General features: G+C 36.4%; 1 protein-coding gene across 2 annotated transcripts; it reads right to left on the reverse strand.

Annotated features, from left to right (window-relative positions):
• Positions 1–13,016: 13,016 nt before the first annotated feature.
• On the reverse strand, positions 13,017–15,385 carry LOC116131684 (probable mitochondrial adenine nucleotide transporter BTL1). Of its 2 annotated transcripts, none has more exons than XM_031417354.1 (5): positions 15,367–15,385; positions 14,883–14,945; positions 14,189–14,283; positions 13,673–14,006; positions 13,017–13,311 (listed from the first exon to the last, which is right to left on the reverse strand). In XM_031417354.1, the coding sequence occupies exons 3-5, from the start codon at positions 14,269–14,271 to the stop codon at positions 13,306–13,308; spliced, it is 423 nt and encodes a 140-aa protein (XP_031273214.1). In that variant the 5' UTR covers positions 14,272–14,283; positions 14,883–14,945; positions 15,367–15,385; the 3' UTR covers positions 13,017–13,305. The 2 variants fall into 2 exon arrangements, with proteins under 2 accessions (XP_031273214.1, XP_031273213.1); XM_031417353.1 differs by lacking the exon at positions 15,367–15,385 and adding an exon at positions 15,045–15,165.
• Between the last annotated feature and the right edge of the window lie 3,101 nt (positions 15,386–18,486).

Here is an 18,486-nt window from a genome sequence, read left to right on the forward strand (position 1 = left end):
ACTGGTTTTGAGTCAAGCTTGAGCTTAGGGCGAGCCGAGCTCGAGTAGCTCGCGAGCTAGCTACTCAGCTCGTGTCTTATCCCTAATCAACACTTCCCCTCAAGCTTGTGGTTTATAAATGTCATAAACTTTGAGGTTTCTCAATAAATGTGAATGTTGTTTCTAACACAATGGTTTTGTGAATATGTCGGCTGGCTGATCTGAGGTTCGGATGTGCTCTGTTTTAATCAGACCTTCTTGTATCTTGTCTTTGATAAAATGGCAATCAATTTCTATGTGTTTTGTTCTTTCATGGAAGACAAGATTGGCTACAATATCATTGGCCGCTTTGTTGTCACAATAAAGCTTAATTGGTGTCTCCACTTGAAGATTCAGGTCCCGTAATAATCCAAGAATCCATGTGACTTCACATGTGGTTTTGGCCATGGCTCTATATTCTGCTTCTGCTTATGAAAGTGATACAGTGGATTGCTTCTTTGTTTTCCATGAAATAAGGGATATTCCAAGTTTAACACAGAAACCAGTGAGGGATCTTCTTGTCATTGGACATGAACCCCAATCTAATTCGTAGTATGCAGTGATGTCGAGGTCTCCTTTCCTTGGTAAAAGAAGCCTCAGCCCTGGACATCCCTTCAAATATTTCAGTACCTTCACTGCTGCATCCATGTGGGATTGCTTTGGGGCATGCATGAATTGGCTAAGGATTTGTACTGCATAGCTGATATCTGGTCGAGTCATGGTAAGATAAATGAGCCTTCCGACAAGCCATTGATAGTTAGAGCTATCTTCTAATAATGGATCAATCTTAGGGTTTTGGCTTTTCTCATCATATTGTTGTGTGGTGAGCTTAAAAATTTGTTCTACGGGAATCACGCTTGGTTTGCATGCGGCTAGTCCTAAATCTGCAATGAGTTCAAGTACATATATTCGTTGACTGAGGGATATTCCTTCTGAGGAACAAGCAATCTCAATACCTAGAAAATATTTTGGTGTCCCTAAATCTTTAGTGTGGAATGTACTGGGAAAGTACTCTTTAAATTCTGTGATTGCTTTCTCGTCATTTCCTGTAATGAGAATGTCATCCATATATACTATGAGACTGATGAAATACTCACCTTGTTGTCTGGAGAATAGGGCATAATCATGTTTGGATTGACTGAATCCAATAGCTGTGAGAGCTTCTGTGAATTTTGCATTTCAGATTTCCATAATTGACATACAAGATTCTCCCCCTAATTGCGAAGACCGGGAGGAATGTCTATATAAATCTCCTCATCAAGATCCCCATGAAGAAAGGCATTATGGACGTCCATCTGATAACGTGGCCAATCATGGTGAGAAGCTACAGAAAGGAATGTACGGACAGTGACATGTTTGGCTACCGGGGAGAATGTTTCCTGATAGTCAAATTATTCCCATTGAGTGAAGCCTTTGGCAACAAGACGAGCTTTATACCTTTCGATGGAACCATCAGCATGATATTTTATCTTGTAGACCCACTTACAACCAATAGGTTTCCTATGTGAGGGTCGGGAAACAAGGTCCCATGTGTGGTTGCTAACTAAAGCATTTAATTCTGTCTCCATGGCCTGACGCCAACAAGCATGCTGAACGGCATCAGAAAAGGTGGCTGGTTCTCGATCAGCAAAAATATTGTTCATACAAAATCAGTGTCCAGGAGATAATCGATCAAAACTGACATAATTGAATATGGGATAAGTGGTACCATTCATAGTGGAGCAAATGTAGTTAGCTGTCCAGACAAGTGGCCAAGTAATTCTGGAAGACTGGCGTAAAGAAACAGTAGCTGGTAAAGGAGTAGGAAGGTCCATATCTGTAGGTGAGGGAGTATCCTAGGAAGGATCTATGGTGTGGGGAGAGCTTGGAGCTGGATCAGGAATTGTGGAGTTAGGATCCGAAGCAGTGGTATGATCAGATTGTATCTGAGTAAATGGAATGGGAACCACAGTGATGGGAGTCTCTGGCTGATGATCCAGTAAGGCAGGAGCATATAGAGCAGATGCAATGTCAGTTTCCGAGAAGGGAAAAACACTCTCATGAAAGACAACATCTCTGCTAACAAAGAATTTGTTAAGTTGAGGATCATAAAGGCAATATTTTTTTGTAGCATAGGATAGCCCATGAAAACACATTTCCTTGCACGAGGTGCAAACTTGTCACGGGAACCCACTATTGTGGAATAACATAAACAGCCAAAAACACGTAACTGAGAGTTATCAAGTATCTTTCCAAACCGTAATTCAAAAGGAGTTTTATCTCCAATAACCCGTGAAGGCATGCGATTAATGAGATAGGTAGCAGTAATTACACATTCGCCCCAAAATTTGGCAGGGATATTGGCTTGGTGTTTGAGGGCTCGTGCTACTTGTAAGAGGTGATGGTGTTTTCGTTCAACAATCCCATTTTGTTGAGGAGTATAAATGCAGGAACTCTCGTGGAAAATCCCGTGGGAGAGGAACAAGGAAGAGTATTGCTGGTAAAAAAATTCTAAAGCATTATTAGTCCTAACCCTTTGAACCCGTGTTTGGAATTGTGTTTGGATCATGGAGAGAAAGTTAAGAATATGGGAAAAAGCTTGAGCTTTGGATTGCATTAAGAATATCTAGGTTCCGCGAGAAAAATCACCTACGACGGTAAGAAAATACTTGGATCCATCATGATTAAAGACAGAGTATGGGCCCCAGATATCAAGATGAATTAGGGCAAAAGGGTGGTCAGTGGAGGATGTGCTAATAGGAAAACTTGTCCATGGTTGTTTAGCAATGGGACATAGTAGACAATGAGAGTGAGGTATAGATGCACTGTGACCCATTCTTTGATGAAAAATCAGAGATTTATTATTAAAATTGGCATTACAATAATTTTTATTGCTAAGAAAAGAAAATGGTTCCCAGTAGTAGAGTCCCTAGTGGGCCTTACCCAAGCCCATCTGTTTGCCAGTCAAAAGGTCCTGAAAGGTACACATATTCGGAAGGAATTGCAATGTGCAATTATTGTCAATGCAAAATTTGGATATAGATATGAGATTAAAATTGAAAGCAGGAACAAAAAGGACATTTCGGAGAGTTATTGTTTCAGTAAGTTTGACTTTCCCCGTGTGGGTTGCATTGGCAATATTGCCATTCAGTATTCAAACAGATAAATGTGTAACAGTGTTTGTGTGTGATTGGAAATATTTAGAGTCACAAATTATGTGATCACTAGCACCTGAGTCAATAATCCATAAATCACTTGTGGAAACATTTATGAGTTCAATTAGAGAGATAACTATAAGAATTTGGTGTTGTAGCAAGCACGAGGAGGCAACCAAGTTACCAAAGAGTGCAAGAGAGGCAAAAAAAGAAGCAACCAAAGTTGTTGAGTATGCTGAGAAATTACTGGCAAGGAAGAAGAAAAAGAGAATAATTTTTGCATATATCATTTCATGTACAGAAGTTACAATTTATACAATTGTAAATGTAATATGTAAGGAAACCAAATAAAGGAAATAAATGTAGATCAATACATACAAGGCAATTACCTAAAATACATATTTGGAGATTACTACAAATCTTCTAAATATGGTCTGTACAGTCATTCACATGTCAACACCAGGGATGTATACGAGCCAAGCCGAGCCGAGTATCTCAGTACACGAGCTTGGCTCATGACGAACAATACCAAGCTAGCTTGAGCTTAAGCGAGCTTCATATTCATGTTCGAGCTCGAGCTCGCGAGTGTGAGGGTGTACTCGAGCTCGAGCTCGATCGAGCAAAAATCACTTAACAACATATATGCAAAAGCTAAAACCCAGAAGCTAAACAATCATAACTTTAATATTAAAGTTCATAAAAGGACAAACGCAAACTGCCATTAATGGATGAAGTAAGAGAAGATAACGCAAACGCAAACGCAAACTGACAGAGCAAATGTTTGCTGTAGACATAAAGATGAAGTAATAGAAGATAACTCACTTCACTGCCATTAATGTCGAGTCATTGTAGACATAAAGATGAATGTATCCAAAGACTTATAAATAAAATTTCTTACCTGGAAGGCTGGATTGCTGGAACGAAATCACTGGTCTGCAGAGAACAAAGATGATGGTGACTCGGTGAGTCAATGACAGCGAATGGCACCGAAGAAGTTGTCCACAATGGCGGCGTGACTCGTGAGTTGTGAATGACTGATTTACGGCAAATGGCAACAAAGAGTTAGGACTTTGGGTTGAACAAAAAATCGCAAATGGGTTTTGACTTTTTGAGTTTTTGTTTCATCTTTGAAATGGGTTCTGCGTTTTTGTCTATGAATGGGTTATGGGTGCTATTTGCAATTTTGACAACCTAAAAATAAGAAAACTTTTGAAATCTTGCAAATTGGCCCCTAAGCTCGTTTAAGCTGGCTAGCTTGACAAGCCGAGCTCCGCCCAGATCGAACTCGGCTCGTCACTGTTCACGAGCTGCTCGAGCTCGAGCTCGAGCTCGACTCGACTGGTTTCGAGTCAAGCTTGAGCTTAGGGCGAGCCGAGCTTGAGTAGCTCACGAGCTACTCAGCTCGTGTCTCATCCCTAGTCAACACTCCCCTTTAAGCTTGTGGTTTATAAATGTCATAAACTCCGAGGTTGCTCAATAAATGTGAATGTTGTTTCTAACACAGTGGTTTTGTGAATATGTCGGCTGGCTGATCTGAGGTTCGGATGTGCTCTGTTTTAATCAGACCTTCCTGTATCTTGTCTTTGATAAAATGGCAATCAATTTCTATGTGCTTTGTTCTTTCATGGAAGACAAGATTGGCTACAATATCATTGGCCGCTTTGTTGTCACAATAAAGCTTAATTGGTGTCTCCACTTGAAGATTCAGGTCCCGTAATAATCCAAGAATCCATGTGACTTCACATGTGGTTTTGGCCATGGCTCTGTATTCTGCTTCTGCTGATAAAAGTGATATAGTGGATTGCTTCTTTGTTTTCCATGAAATAAGGGATATTCCAAGTTTAACACAGAAACCAGTGAGGGATCTTCTTGTCATTGGACATGAACCCCAATCTGAGTAGTAGTACGCAGTGATGTTGAGGTCTCCTTTCCTTGGTAAAAGAAGTCTCAGCCCTGGACATCCCTTCAAATATTTTAGTACCTTCACTACTGTATCCATGTGGGATTGCTTTGGGGCATGCATGAATTGGCTAAGGATTTGTACTGCATAGCTGATATCTGGTCGAGTCATGGTAAGATAAATGAGTTCTCCGACAAGCGGTTGATAGTTAGAGCTATCTTCTAATAATGGATCAATCTTAGGGTTTTGGCTTTTCTCATCATATTCTTGTGTGGTGAGCTTAAAATTTTGTTCTACGAGAATCACGCTTGGTTTGCATACGGCTAGTCCTGAATCTGCAATGAATTCAAGTACTTATATCCGTTGGCTGAGGGATATTCCTTCTGAGGAACGAGCAATCTCAATACCTAGAAAATATTTTGGTGTCCCTAAATCTTTAGTGTGGAATGTACTGGGAAAGTACTCTTTAAATTCTGTGATTGCTTTCTCGTCATTTCCTGTAATGAGAATGTCATCCACATATACTATGAGACTGATGAAATACTCACCTTGTTGTCTGGAAAATAGGGCATAATCATGTTTGGATTGACTGAATCCAATAGCTGTGAGAGCTTCTGTGAATTTTGCATTTCAGATTTCCATAATCGACATACAAGATTCTCCCCCTGATTGTGAAGACCGGGAGGAATGTCTATATAAATCTCCTCATCAAGATCCCCATGAAGAAAGGCATTATGGACGTCCATCTGATGAAGTGGCCAATCATGGTGAGAAGCTACAGAAAGGAATGTACGGACAATGACATGTTTGGCTACCGGGGAGAATGTTTCCTGATAGTCAAATTATTCCCATTAAGTGAAGCCTTTGGCAACAAGACGAGCTTTATACCTTTCGATGGAACCATCAGCATGATATTTTATCTTGTAGACCCACTTACAACCAATAGGTTTCCTATGTGAGGGTCGGGAAACAAGGTCCCATGTGTGGTTGCTAACTAGAGCATTTAATTCTGTCTCCATGGCCTGACGCCAACAAGCATGCTGAACGGCATCAGAAAAGGTGGCTGGTTCTCGATCAGCAGAAATATTGCTCATACAAAATCTGTGTCCAGGAGATAATCGATCAAAACTGACATAATTGAATACGGGATAAGTGGTACCATTCATAGTGGAGCAAATGTAGTCAGCTGTCTAGACAAGTGGCTGGTGGGTGTCAAATCCAACAAATAATAAAATTCTCACTCTCAAATAAATACAAATTGTAATAGTGATGAGCAAGGTCGTATCCACAGAGATTTGGTAGATTTATTTTAATGAAAATTAAAGCAAAGAAAAAAGGGGGTTTTGAAATTTCGAAGTGAAATAAAAGAAAACAATTATAATCAACTAAAAATTAAGGAAAAATCAATATCAGGCAAATATCCAACCAAAGGTATAATTTCAGAATTGGTTCAGAGAATTGATCACAGATACAAGGATAAAATCTTCTATTCTTCACTAAATTGGTTATGGTTATTAACAAGCTCTAACAACCTATCTCTCCTTACTTTCTCGATAACCAAAACAAGCTCTTTGATTACTTCCCTTGTCAATAAACAACCCTAAACAAGCTCTTAGGATTTAATCTATCGACAGCATTAATAATTAGAGAGACTACCAATTCTAGCCAACAAATACACAAGCTCGATTCATTTAGACTAGATTATACATCTTCATAACATAAATCGAAAATCCCTTTATAATCAACTATGTTATTTTACCACTAATATTAGAACACTTAAACAGGATTTAAAGTTCTAAATGGCAATTTATCAACCTGATAATTGAACAACGGGCCCTTTGCATCAATCAATCAAGACAATAATTGCTAATAAGATATATAAATAGTAAAGAATTAAAAGAACACTGAAAATTATTTAGATCTCACAATCCTTGAAGAACCAAAACTTCAGTTATCCTTCAGTTGAAAGAAAAGTATTTAGCTACACATAATTAAAAGAAAGCCTAAAGAAAAGAGAAGAAAAAGAGGTAGAGATCGATGTCCCCTTTTCTTGTGTATAATCTCCCTATTTATAACTCATCTAATAATAGTTGTCCTATCTAGGTCAGGAAACTAATTAAAAGCAAATCCCACCAAAATAGGGAGCCTTGGCAAATCCTAGAGATTAAGAAAGGGTAAATAAATCTTTCCAATTGTCATACATATCTTTTTCTCCAACAAATTCGTAACCCTAGGTCAAAAATCTCGGATCCAATAAGGCGCGCCCACGCTTTATCTGCTGACTGCTTTTGTGAACATTCTGGGAAAATAGGACGTGCCCACGCTTTAAGCAAAATCCGCTTCTGGAATGTATCTCTTTTTGAGCTCCGATTTTTTTCTCTCCAAATCTCTTGATTTTGAATTCAATTTGATTTAACTCCTCAATCTACTCCATAAAATACGAAACATAATCAAAATCCAAGATTTAAGCATTTATAACCATTAAAACATGAGGAAATATAACAAATATATAGATATTATGAATGCTTATCAGTGGCCGAGTAATTCTGGAAGACTGGCGTAAAGAAACAGTAGCTGGTGAAGGAGTAGGAAGGTCCATATCTATAAGTGAGGGAGTATCCTGGGAAGGATCCATGGTGTGGGGAGAGCTTGGAGCTGGATCAGGAATTGTGGAGTCAGGATCCAAAGCAGTGGTATGATCAGATTGTAGCTGAGTAAATAGAATGGGAACCACAGTGATGGGAGTCTCTGGCTGATGATCCAGTAAGGCAGGAGCATATAGAGCAGATGCAATGTCAGTTTCCGAGAAGGGAAAAACACTCTCATGAAAGACAACATCTCTGCTAACAAAGAATTTGTTAAGTTGAGGATCATAAAGGCAATATTTTTTTGTAGCATAGGATAGCCCATGAAAACACATTTCCTGGCACGAGGAGCAAACTTGTCACGGGAACCCACTATTGTGGAATAACATAAACAACCAAAAACACATAAGTGAGAGTTATCAAGTATCTTTCCAAACAGTAATTCAAAATGAGTTTTACCTCCAATAACCCGTAAAGGCATGCGATTAATAAGATAGGTAGCAGTAATTACACATTCGCCCCAAAATTTGGCGGGGATATTGTCTTGGTGTTTGAGGGCTCGTGCTACTTGTAAAAGGTGATGGTGTTTTCGCTTAACAATCCCATTTTGTTGAGGAGTATAAATGCAGGAACTTCGTGGAAAATCTCATGGGAGAGGAACAAGGAAGAGCATTACTGGTTAAAAAATTCTAAAGCATTGTCAGTCCTAACCCTTTGAACCCATGTTTGGAGTTGTGTTTGGATCATGGAGAGAAAGTTAAGAATATGGGAAAAAGCTTGAGCTTTGGATTGCATTAAGAATATCTAGGTTTCGCGAGAAAAATCACCTACGACGGTAAGAAAATACTTGGATCCATCATGATTAGAGACAGAGTATGGGCCCCAGATATCATGATTAGACAATAAGAGTGAGGTATAGATGCACTGTGACCCATTCTTTGATGAAAAATCAGAGATTTATTATTAAAATTGGCATTACAATAATTTTTATTGCTAAGAAAAGAAAATGGTTCCCAGTAGTAGAGTCCCTAGTGGGCCTTACCCAAGCCCATCTGTTTGCCAGTCAAAAGGTCCTGAAAGGTACACATATTCGAAAGGAATTGCAATGTGCAATTATTGTCAGTGCAAAATTTGGATATAGATATGAGATTAAAATTGAAAGCAGGAACAAAAAGGTCATTTCGGAGAGTTATTGTTTCAGTAAGTTTGACTTTCCCCGTGTGGGTTGCATTGGCAATATTGCCATTCAGTATTCAAACAGATAAATGTGTAACAGTGTTTGTGTGTGATTGGAAATATTTAGAGTCACAAATTATGTGATCACTAGCACCTGAGTCAATAATCCATAAATCACGGGAAATTGAATTACTGAAACAAAAAGATTTACCTGCATAACTTGCGAAAGCGTTGTTTGTTGGGAGTTGATTCAACATCTGGATGAGTTGAGTGATTTGTTCAGGTTTGATCAAGGATGATGGGGTCTCGGATCCTGAAGTGGTAGTGACAATCACATTATTTGCGGTCGGAGGGCCCATTTTATTCTTAGAGTAACCATGTAATTTTCAACATCTGTCCCGATTGTGATTCCGCCTTTTGTAGTAGTCACAATACATTTTTTTACTCAATTGGAATGATCCGGAACCATTTGAGCCATGTTAAGAGTTGATAAAGTATGAGCCATTAGATGAATTGCCAAAGGTTTGACCGGGTTGACTGTTGACCTGCTTGACTGCTTGTGGGCTGTCAAATTGCTGGAGTGAATCTTGGCCATTCACGGCTTTGTATAAAAGAGCTTTTTCTTTCTCATTTGGAAGCCCTAGTTGCAGCACTCCATCACTTTTCTTTTCTCTGTCTGCAGCGAAGGCCATGGAATCACCCAACTGTGGTGATTTCATGGAGGCTAGACGTTGGCTCTCGTCCTGGATAGCAAGCTGGTACGCCCGGTGGAGGGACGTCAGTGAGGTTGTGGCCAACATCTAGGTGCGAAAGGCCAGAAAATTTTCATTTAATCCAAGGAGAAAATGGATTAAACGATCTTGTTCTTTGATTTGTTGGAATTGTTGCAGGGCTTTCGGTGGTCCAAGAAGAGGATTAGTGACGGCATCGAGCTCGTTCCACAGGGCTGAAAGTCGATTGTAATATGCCGTTACAGTCTAATTTTGTTGCTTGACATCGGTAAGATTTTGCCGTAAAGTGAAGATTTTGGCCAGATCCAACTGGCCATTCATTTCTTTGATAAATCGCCAGAGTTCCTCGGCGATTTCAGTTGGAGGTAAACCAGCGGCAATCTCCTGGGTCAAGAAGTTGTCGATCCACGAGCGGACCAACATGTTACATCGGGTCCAAAGTTTGTGTAGATGGGGTTCTTCCAGTGGTGTGACGGTGCCATCGATAAATCCGTCTTTATCTCTTGCGATTAACGTCCGTCGGAAATCGCAAGCCCAGGTCGCGTAGTTTTCGGTGCCGGTGAGAACGTGTTTAACTAGAACAAGTTCTAGTCCATCGGATGGGGAGGAATACAGGGGTCGCCGAGCTCCAGTTGGCGAGATTGAGGCTGTAAAATCTGGAATAGGTAGGGAAACGGGTTAGGGCCAGTTTGACCCGAAAACCCAAAAGGAAAAGTGTTTGGGTCTGGGAGAGGATTTGGGTTTGGGTTTGGGTTTGGGTTTGGGTTTGGGTTCGGGTTCGGGTTTGGGTTAGGTCCATTTGTGTGTGGGTTGGCTTGGCTGTTTGCTGGATCAGGCCTAATTGGGTTTGTTTGGTTTGTAGCCATTTGGTTTGGAAGACTAACTCTTGAATTTGTTTTGCAGAAAAAAAAAAAAAAAAACGAATTATTGGTGCGTAACAAGAAGAGTAGCTGGCAGGACAACCTGCTCTAATACCATGTAAGAATCTGGTGTTGTAACAAGCACGAGGAGGCAACCAAGTTACCGAAGAGTGCAAGAGAGGCAAAAAAAGAAGCAACCAAAGTTGCTGAGTATGCCGAGAAATTACCAGCAAGGAAGAAGAAAAAGAGAATAATTTTTGTATATATATCATTTCATGTACAGAAGTTACAATTTATACAATTGTAAATGTAATATGTAAGGAAACCAAATAAAGGAAATAAATGTAGATCAATACATACAAGGCAATTACCTAAACTACATATTTGGAGATTACTACAAATCTTCTAAATATGGTCTGTACAGTCATTTCAATGCCAACAATAACAAAGGAGAGGAAATAATGTGTTGTTGATATAGTAATTATTTCTTGCCAAAATGGTACTAGCTTTTATTGTGGATTCTATTTTGACAGGGGATTACCTTGAAAACGCTTGACAAGAAATTGGAGAGAACGAAATTGCATTCATATCGAAAGGTGGGTTTCTAAGTAAACATAATATTAGTTTGATTTCAAACAAGCAACTTTATCTATAATTTACATTTGCCAAGTTGGTGCAATATGAAATTTGAAAACAGACGATAAGATATATAATATATTATATATATATAGAGAGAGAGAGAGAGAGAGAGAGAGAGAGAGAGGAGAGGTTACATGGCTCTGTAGCTTGGAGTGTGAAACAAAATCGTATCAGACCTGCTTAAATTTTATTTTATTTTTTTCTTTGAGTCTTATAGTTAACTTACATGGGTTCTTTGTTAGCATGGGTTTGGGAGCCTAATTTAAACGTAGCTAAGTCAAAACTTGGGCTATACCTTAGTTTTCTATTGATAACTAGATGGAAAGCTTGTGTATTGCGAATGCTTGTAAACAGTTTTATAGTAATGACAAAAATCAATTATATTAAACCATAACAATTGTAAACATATTTTTTGTAGGTAATATATGGTTGCGTGTGTTTGGTTAAGATTGAAAGTGAAAGCGAAATAAAGCAGGATATAGAGAATCAATTAGTAAATTGAATATTCGGTCATGAGAAACTTTAAGTGAGAATATTTAATAATTTTGATTGTAAAGGAAATGTGTACATTGGTTTTTATTGCTATCAAGTAGATTTGGATGATATAGATGGGCCTTTTTGTTTTCCTTAACATATTTCAATTCCTCTGTAGCAACTGAATACTCCTTTGTTTTTATATCATAAATAATATTAATGGGTAGATTGCATGATGATTTTATATTTATTAAGTAGTTAATGTATTAATTTGTGAGAACCACTTTGATTCTTTTTTTTTTTTTAATTATGGTTGTCTGTGTTTTGACTGACAATTGATAATTGTTCATATCATCAACTTTGTCAATTAGAATATATTTCTTTTTGTAAATTAATTGCATTATTTTTAATTATTAAAAGTGTTATGTTCATTTAATATAAAGGAGCATATATTATTAAGTTTGTTTTCCAGTATTGGTGAAATAATTTTTTAGTATATTATATGCATGAGAAAGCGTTGTTCCATCTGAAAACCAAACTTGGACTGAAATGACTAATTATTTGTGAACATTCAAGAGAGGCGATTAATGATTCCATCAATTAGACTATATAAAAGTTTTAAGTTCAAAAAGTGCCCACCAATTAAGACTATATAAAAGTTTCAAGTTCAAAAAGTGCCAGGGTGAGAAGGATTAGGCAAGCAAGAGCTAACCAAAAATCCATGTAAGAATTTGGCTTCCATTAACTAAACCAGTGCCCATTCATCTAATCTGCAATGTCACTAACCAAATTGATCTTTTATATATAGACAAAAGGGTATGCTTCTTGATTGCTTAGGAGATTGAATTGCTGGCTGAATTTATCCCTAGTTTGTGAATTCTGAAACATTTAATTTTTTTTATTATTATGCTTTTGGGTTCTTTGTTTAAAGATTTAGCATTATGGCCAGGATTGTCGCCGATGGTGTTGCATGGTTCTGGCTGTCCTGGTCTTTGCAGTAATTTCCTTGGTTCTTATGCCTTCAGTGTTTACCTAATATCTTTTGTCCATAATCTCATCTATGAAACCATTGCAGGTCCTCTGCTGAAAAAAATCCAGCTTGGCTGGGTGCGGCCATATGTGTCTCCAACCCGTGTTCACTTGACAATGGTCCTTCATCTGGAAAGGTAAAATGTTACAACTTTTCAATTTCAGCTATTTGTTTCTATAGGGAAAGATAAAAAAAACACGCGTACAATGGTGGATACCAATCTATACAGGTTTCTAAAGGGGCCACTGGTAGGTTGCTGTAGAGGTGCACAGCTCATGTCTACATCAGTCGTCTTATTCAGGATCTAAAAATACCTGAGAAGAAACAAAAACTGTCTTTACAGCCTAATCAAGTGAAACCACCACATGAAGGGTAAAAGCAAGGGGTATTTAAGGCTTATTATGACTTTGAAAGGGTGGATAAAGGTGCAAATGGAGTTTATATTGACCAACGATATTACTTGTACTACTGCTGAAGAGATTCAAGTGAAGCTCGAAGTGGTATTCTTCAGCACAAGAGGCTTTATCAAGATCAGCAACAGAATACTGAGGCATCTCGAGCAAACACTCGGAAGAAGCAGGTAGGCGTGATATTGCCAATTGATGATGGTTTCCTCCTTCCCAATATACTGATCTGTTATTTGGTTTCTGCAGAGTTTCAATTTCTTGTCTTTGTCGGCTGGAAGTGTTGGGGGAGAAGCTAATAACAACTTTAATACCAATCCAAATTGCTTGATATATGTCACGACTCACAATCAATCAATCCTGCAGTATATTTCAAGGAAAACAATCAGTTGCATAGCAAAAAAATTTAGAAGAAGAATCACCCAACAGTAAATTATAAAAAAGACTAAAAGAGAAAGAATTTACACGACAATTTCGTTAGGTTAAATTGTGTTTCAAATGTTTAAGACAGCCCATCAATATAGGTCATCACTCAACAATTTACCAAAGCAACATCCTCACAGGGGTATGAAGTATCATATTTATCACGGAACGTTCACAGAATCGCAGCAATTGGTTCCTTTATCATTTATTAGAGTGGCAAAAACAAAAACAGAATTAAACTTAATTTTAAATCTTCTCTTTTTCATATAAGAAGAAAATTTTCCATTATTGCAAATACCTTCAAAACTTCAAGAGGATGGCACACAAGCGTACTAAAAACTCCTTGAGCAGCACCAGCCTCAGCAATCGGAGAAATCCAGTTGAGAGTAAAGTTCAGAACGACATGATCAATTTGCACCTTTGGGCATTCCTCTTTACTCCATTTCTCTTGTGCTAATGTCACTGCTCGCTTTACGCACTCAAATGTTCCAGGCTCGATTGCCTGGGCAGGAACTATACGGAGCATATTGATTGCATTGCTGGCCCACAATCCTTGCCAACCTTGTTGTTCGATGATCTCAATGAAACTACCAGAAATATTTTTGGATCCAACACCAACCACCATCCTTGTCCTGCAAATCAATTCTGCATCAACATTATTTTCAAATTGCTCATAAAGTAGCAATCATGTAAAAGTAATAATAAGGTAATGATCATTGAGACATATGTACATGAAAACAGAGTCATTAAAAGTGACTAAGAATTCACTTATTAATGAACTAAAAAAGAAATAGAAAAAATGAGCTAAGCCAACCTGATGGTCTCAAGAGGAGCAAGAACAGCTTTAGTCATTGCCCCTGCTAGAGCACCACTGAGAAACTCTCCAACTTCTCTCATCTTCACAACATCCTGAATACATCAAAGCATGTTTTTTTTACCAACAACAGAAGGCACATTTCACCCATTCAAACACCAAAGATAGTGATTTTTCGCAAATTTATCTTTGCATTTCCAAGATTAAAATGAGCCTATCAACCAATCTGGCTTACTTTGTTTTCAAGACCAAAAACATAACAGAATCATTTACAGTAAAGGAAAAAGATTTATCATGGATTTCTAGAATGAGAAAGAAATTGACTCTTGAAAACAATTAAGGAAATATGCAAATTTAAGGCACTGCCTTTTTTCAATCATTTCTTTCAATAACAACTGAAGGCCTAATTCATCTTATTATCCTAGAAATTAAGGCACAAAAGTGTGATGTACTAATAAAATGATAACCAAATCAAAGAAAACAAATAGATCATCAACAAATTCAATCAAGGAAGAGTCCATTAACAGCAATTACAGTAAAAAGTAAGAAAAAAAAAATTCATCTCTTTTCACAAAAGAAGTTTAGAAAAACTATATAAGCCATTCCTCAAACTGCATTCCATTGATAGCATCAGATCTAGATAAATGGATATAATCAAGCTTCAACATAGATGAAAAAAGGAGTTTAACATTACCTTGGATTTGCCTACAGTGTAATTTAAAAATTTTGAGCTGAAATAGGCCACCAGCACTCAATCCTGATGAAAAAATGAACAAACATAATGTGAACAAAAAATAAATAAATAAATAAATCATGAATGCAAAACAAATAAACATATTTCTAAAGGGAAATTCACCGAACAGTTAGTGTGCTTAATATGGAACAACTTGTGGGGCAAATTTTTAAGCTGTTTATATTATTCCATGATCGTTTTGCACAGCCATGGGAGCTGAAGTTCTGGAGGCTGAGGAGTAACACTAAATAGACCCCACTTATTTCCTAAACGACTCCAAATTTAAATTCATTCTACCAAGCATTAGTATCAAAAACAGAACAGTTCTGATTCTTATGTTGCTTCAACTTATACCATATTGTAGACATCTATGAACTACTTCACTCACAAAAGATAGAAAGGAAGAAAGAAGAAATAAGAATGAAAACCTATACTTGCAAATTACCAACTAACCATGCTCCCCTCCTCCCTTCTCATAAAAAAATTGTAATTAGAAGAGAAGGACAAGTTAATACAAAAATTTTGTTCGTTTCACATTAGTTTTAGGCTGCCATTTGGTTTAGAAAATATTGTATTATTAAGAATATTATATAATATAAAGATAGATTACCTTAAAGATTATTGAAAATGTTATATTAAATGTATTTGGTTAATTGAAATAAATTAGTAGTATTTAGATTACTACCTATACAACTAACGATAATTACTATTATTTTGGAGGATTGCTAGAATCTTATATTACTTGACAACCAAACATGATAATGAAGTAATATAAGATGACATTATTGAAGTAATATAAAATGCTCTCAACCAAACGAACCACTAAGAAAAATTTAATACAAAGTAATTGTCTATAACAATGAATCAATTAAACATGAATAAAAGTAACATAGATTGACACATTGCATGAGATCAAGGCCGGCCCAAGGGGTTGGCAGAAAGGCACCTGCAATAGGCCCCCCAAAAAAAAAAACCCCAAAAGGGGCCCAAAATTATTTAAATTTTTTTTAAATAGATTTACAGAAATACCATTGGACCCTAAAAAATTTTAATTTTTTATCAAAACTAATCTAAAGGGCCCCAAAAAAGCCAGAAAAGCCCAAATTCATTATACTTTTTTTTTTTTTTACATAATTTACAAAAAAACCGTATTTCATATTTTCCATTCACACCCATAATTTAACACTAGTTATTTAAATGTCTAAAATTTCAAAACACCCATTCGATCCCTAAAATGATGAAAACATTGCTCTCCACCCCTCTACACCGCCATAGTGTAGCTGTCGGCATTGAAGTGATGATTCCGGTCAATTTTCTCACCTTTGATCGGATTCATCGCTTAATCATTTCCAAAACGTTTTCACAGCCTTGACAACCCCCAATTTGGTTGATTTTTGCTGATTTTCGCAACCCATTTTCATTCTTCACCGCGTGCACAGTTCTGCATGTATTCGCTGTCGTTGACCTTCCCCGACACCAACATCTTCGTCCCCTCAGCCCCCTCCCCAAAAACCCTCACTTACTTGATCCCGGTAGCCCGTCGTCAACCTCTCGTCCTCACAAGAAAGATTAGGTAATTTGGTTATATTAACATTGAAAAAAATTGGTTTTCTAAACTTGAATATAAAATTTAATTAGTGTTTTACATCTCAAAAGGCAAGAAAAAAATTTGAAATAATTTTAATATATGCTTATTTATTAAAAGGGCTCAAGTAACTCTTGTCTAGGTCACAAATGTTCTTGAGACGGCCCTGATGAAGATACTTGAATGTGTCTTATTAGCAAAATTTGGCCATAGGGGTTTAATGGATTGCCAAACCTCGGAGGACCCCAAATAATTTCTATAATATGGGATGTTACGTTTTCACCATAAAGTTTGAGGTAAGTTTTTGGACTCACATTTTTCAAAAATGACAAATACATCTAATTTTGTATCCCGCGCCTGAATGAATATTAATGATGGAGGCAAAATGGCATATGACTCAAGTGTAACTTACCTCAAACCGTGGGTGAAAAATTATCCTTTATTTATTATTTTATAGTCTATTATAATGCTATTTATTTTCTCTTCCTTATTTTTCTCTTGTCTGATCTCTCCAAATTACCTCTCTACTTTTTTTTTTTTAAACAATTTTTTGGCCCCAGATACACATAACTTGGTAATCAATATTAAATATTTCCCTTAGCCTTAAAAGATACCCAAATATTGCTTTGATATCTTGATCCTCTTTATTTTGAAAACAAAAAAAAAAGGAGATATAAATCTAACTTTCTTAACTATAAAATATTGCAAAAGTAATACAATTATTTCATATTATAGTTCTCGTTTGATATATACTGTACGTATATAATGGTGTAGGGAAAAAAATAATGCAAAACAAAAATTAAACCCAAAAGAAAAAAAGAAAAAAATAAATTTACCGTAAAACACAAACACTTTAGGAATCCAACAAGCTTCAATAAGGAATCAGAGATAAAAAGAAAAATCAACAAATTTTAGTAGGAAATCAACACAAGCACAAAGTCACCCAAAACAATCAAACCTTACAAATCATATATGCTTTTGTTCATTAATGTATGTTAAATAAGGAAAGAGAATCTAGTTTTGTTCTAAATTATTAAGGGTTAAATCTTATATATACTCGTAATTATTTAAATAACTTAAAACATATGGATTTTATGATATTTTTTAAACCTTAGGGTAGTACAAGTATTTTTCTTAAACTTCATAGAAAGTAAGTATATTTTGCAGTTTCTATAATGAATTTAATATAATGCTTAAAACGTTTCAAGTGGTAATGAATATAATAGTATTTATGTCCAGTGTGGCATGCCTCACAAGTCTATTGGAATAGTAATTAAGTTAATTTCATATTAAATTTCTACAAGTCCATGGTCTACAATTGGAATAATAATAGCTAATCAATCTCTATCAATGGAAGAATCAACTCAATCCACTTAGTGTAATTATTACGTTAATTCTATAAAACATAACGAAATTAATACATTGATTTTGTAAAGCATAATGAAATTCAAGTCACAGCTTCTTTACTCACGTGTGTGTGTGTGTGTATATATATATATATGGGGCAAGCAATGTCAATACTAAGCTATTATAGATAAAAGGAGAAGAGCTAATATGGCAAGCAATATCAGTACTTCTCGTTTACTTATTTGCTTCTTCCTCTTCATTATCACTCTCCTCTTTACTTCATTGGTAGCTCTTGCTTAAGGATAACTAAGTGGTTAATACTTTCTCTTTACCTCTCTCTCTCTCTCTAAATATATATACACTCCTATAATTTTTGTAATAATGATTTCCTGTGGCGTTATGATATATATCTTAATTATTATTTGTTTTTAACAAAGGGTTTATTTTAATTAGTAAAATTACAATTGGGATACATATTAATGTAAACGATAATCTTCTATTCAAGTCAATTTCCGTAAGACAATGACTATTATATTGTTTTAGGTAATATAATACACCATTGATAATAAGTGAATGGATATATGTTAGGAATCTTGTATATTTATTTTTAAAACTCATATTTCTTATAAGATT

This window comes from Pistacia vera, unplaced genomic scaffold, assembly GCF_008641045.1.
Source record: "Pistacia vera cultivar Batoury unplaced genomic scaffold, PisVer_v2 Contig237, whole genome shotgun sequence".
NCBI lineage: Eukaryota > Viridiplantae > Streptophyta > Magnoliopsida > Sapindales > Anacardiaceae > Pistacia > Pistacia vera.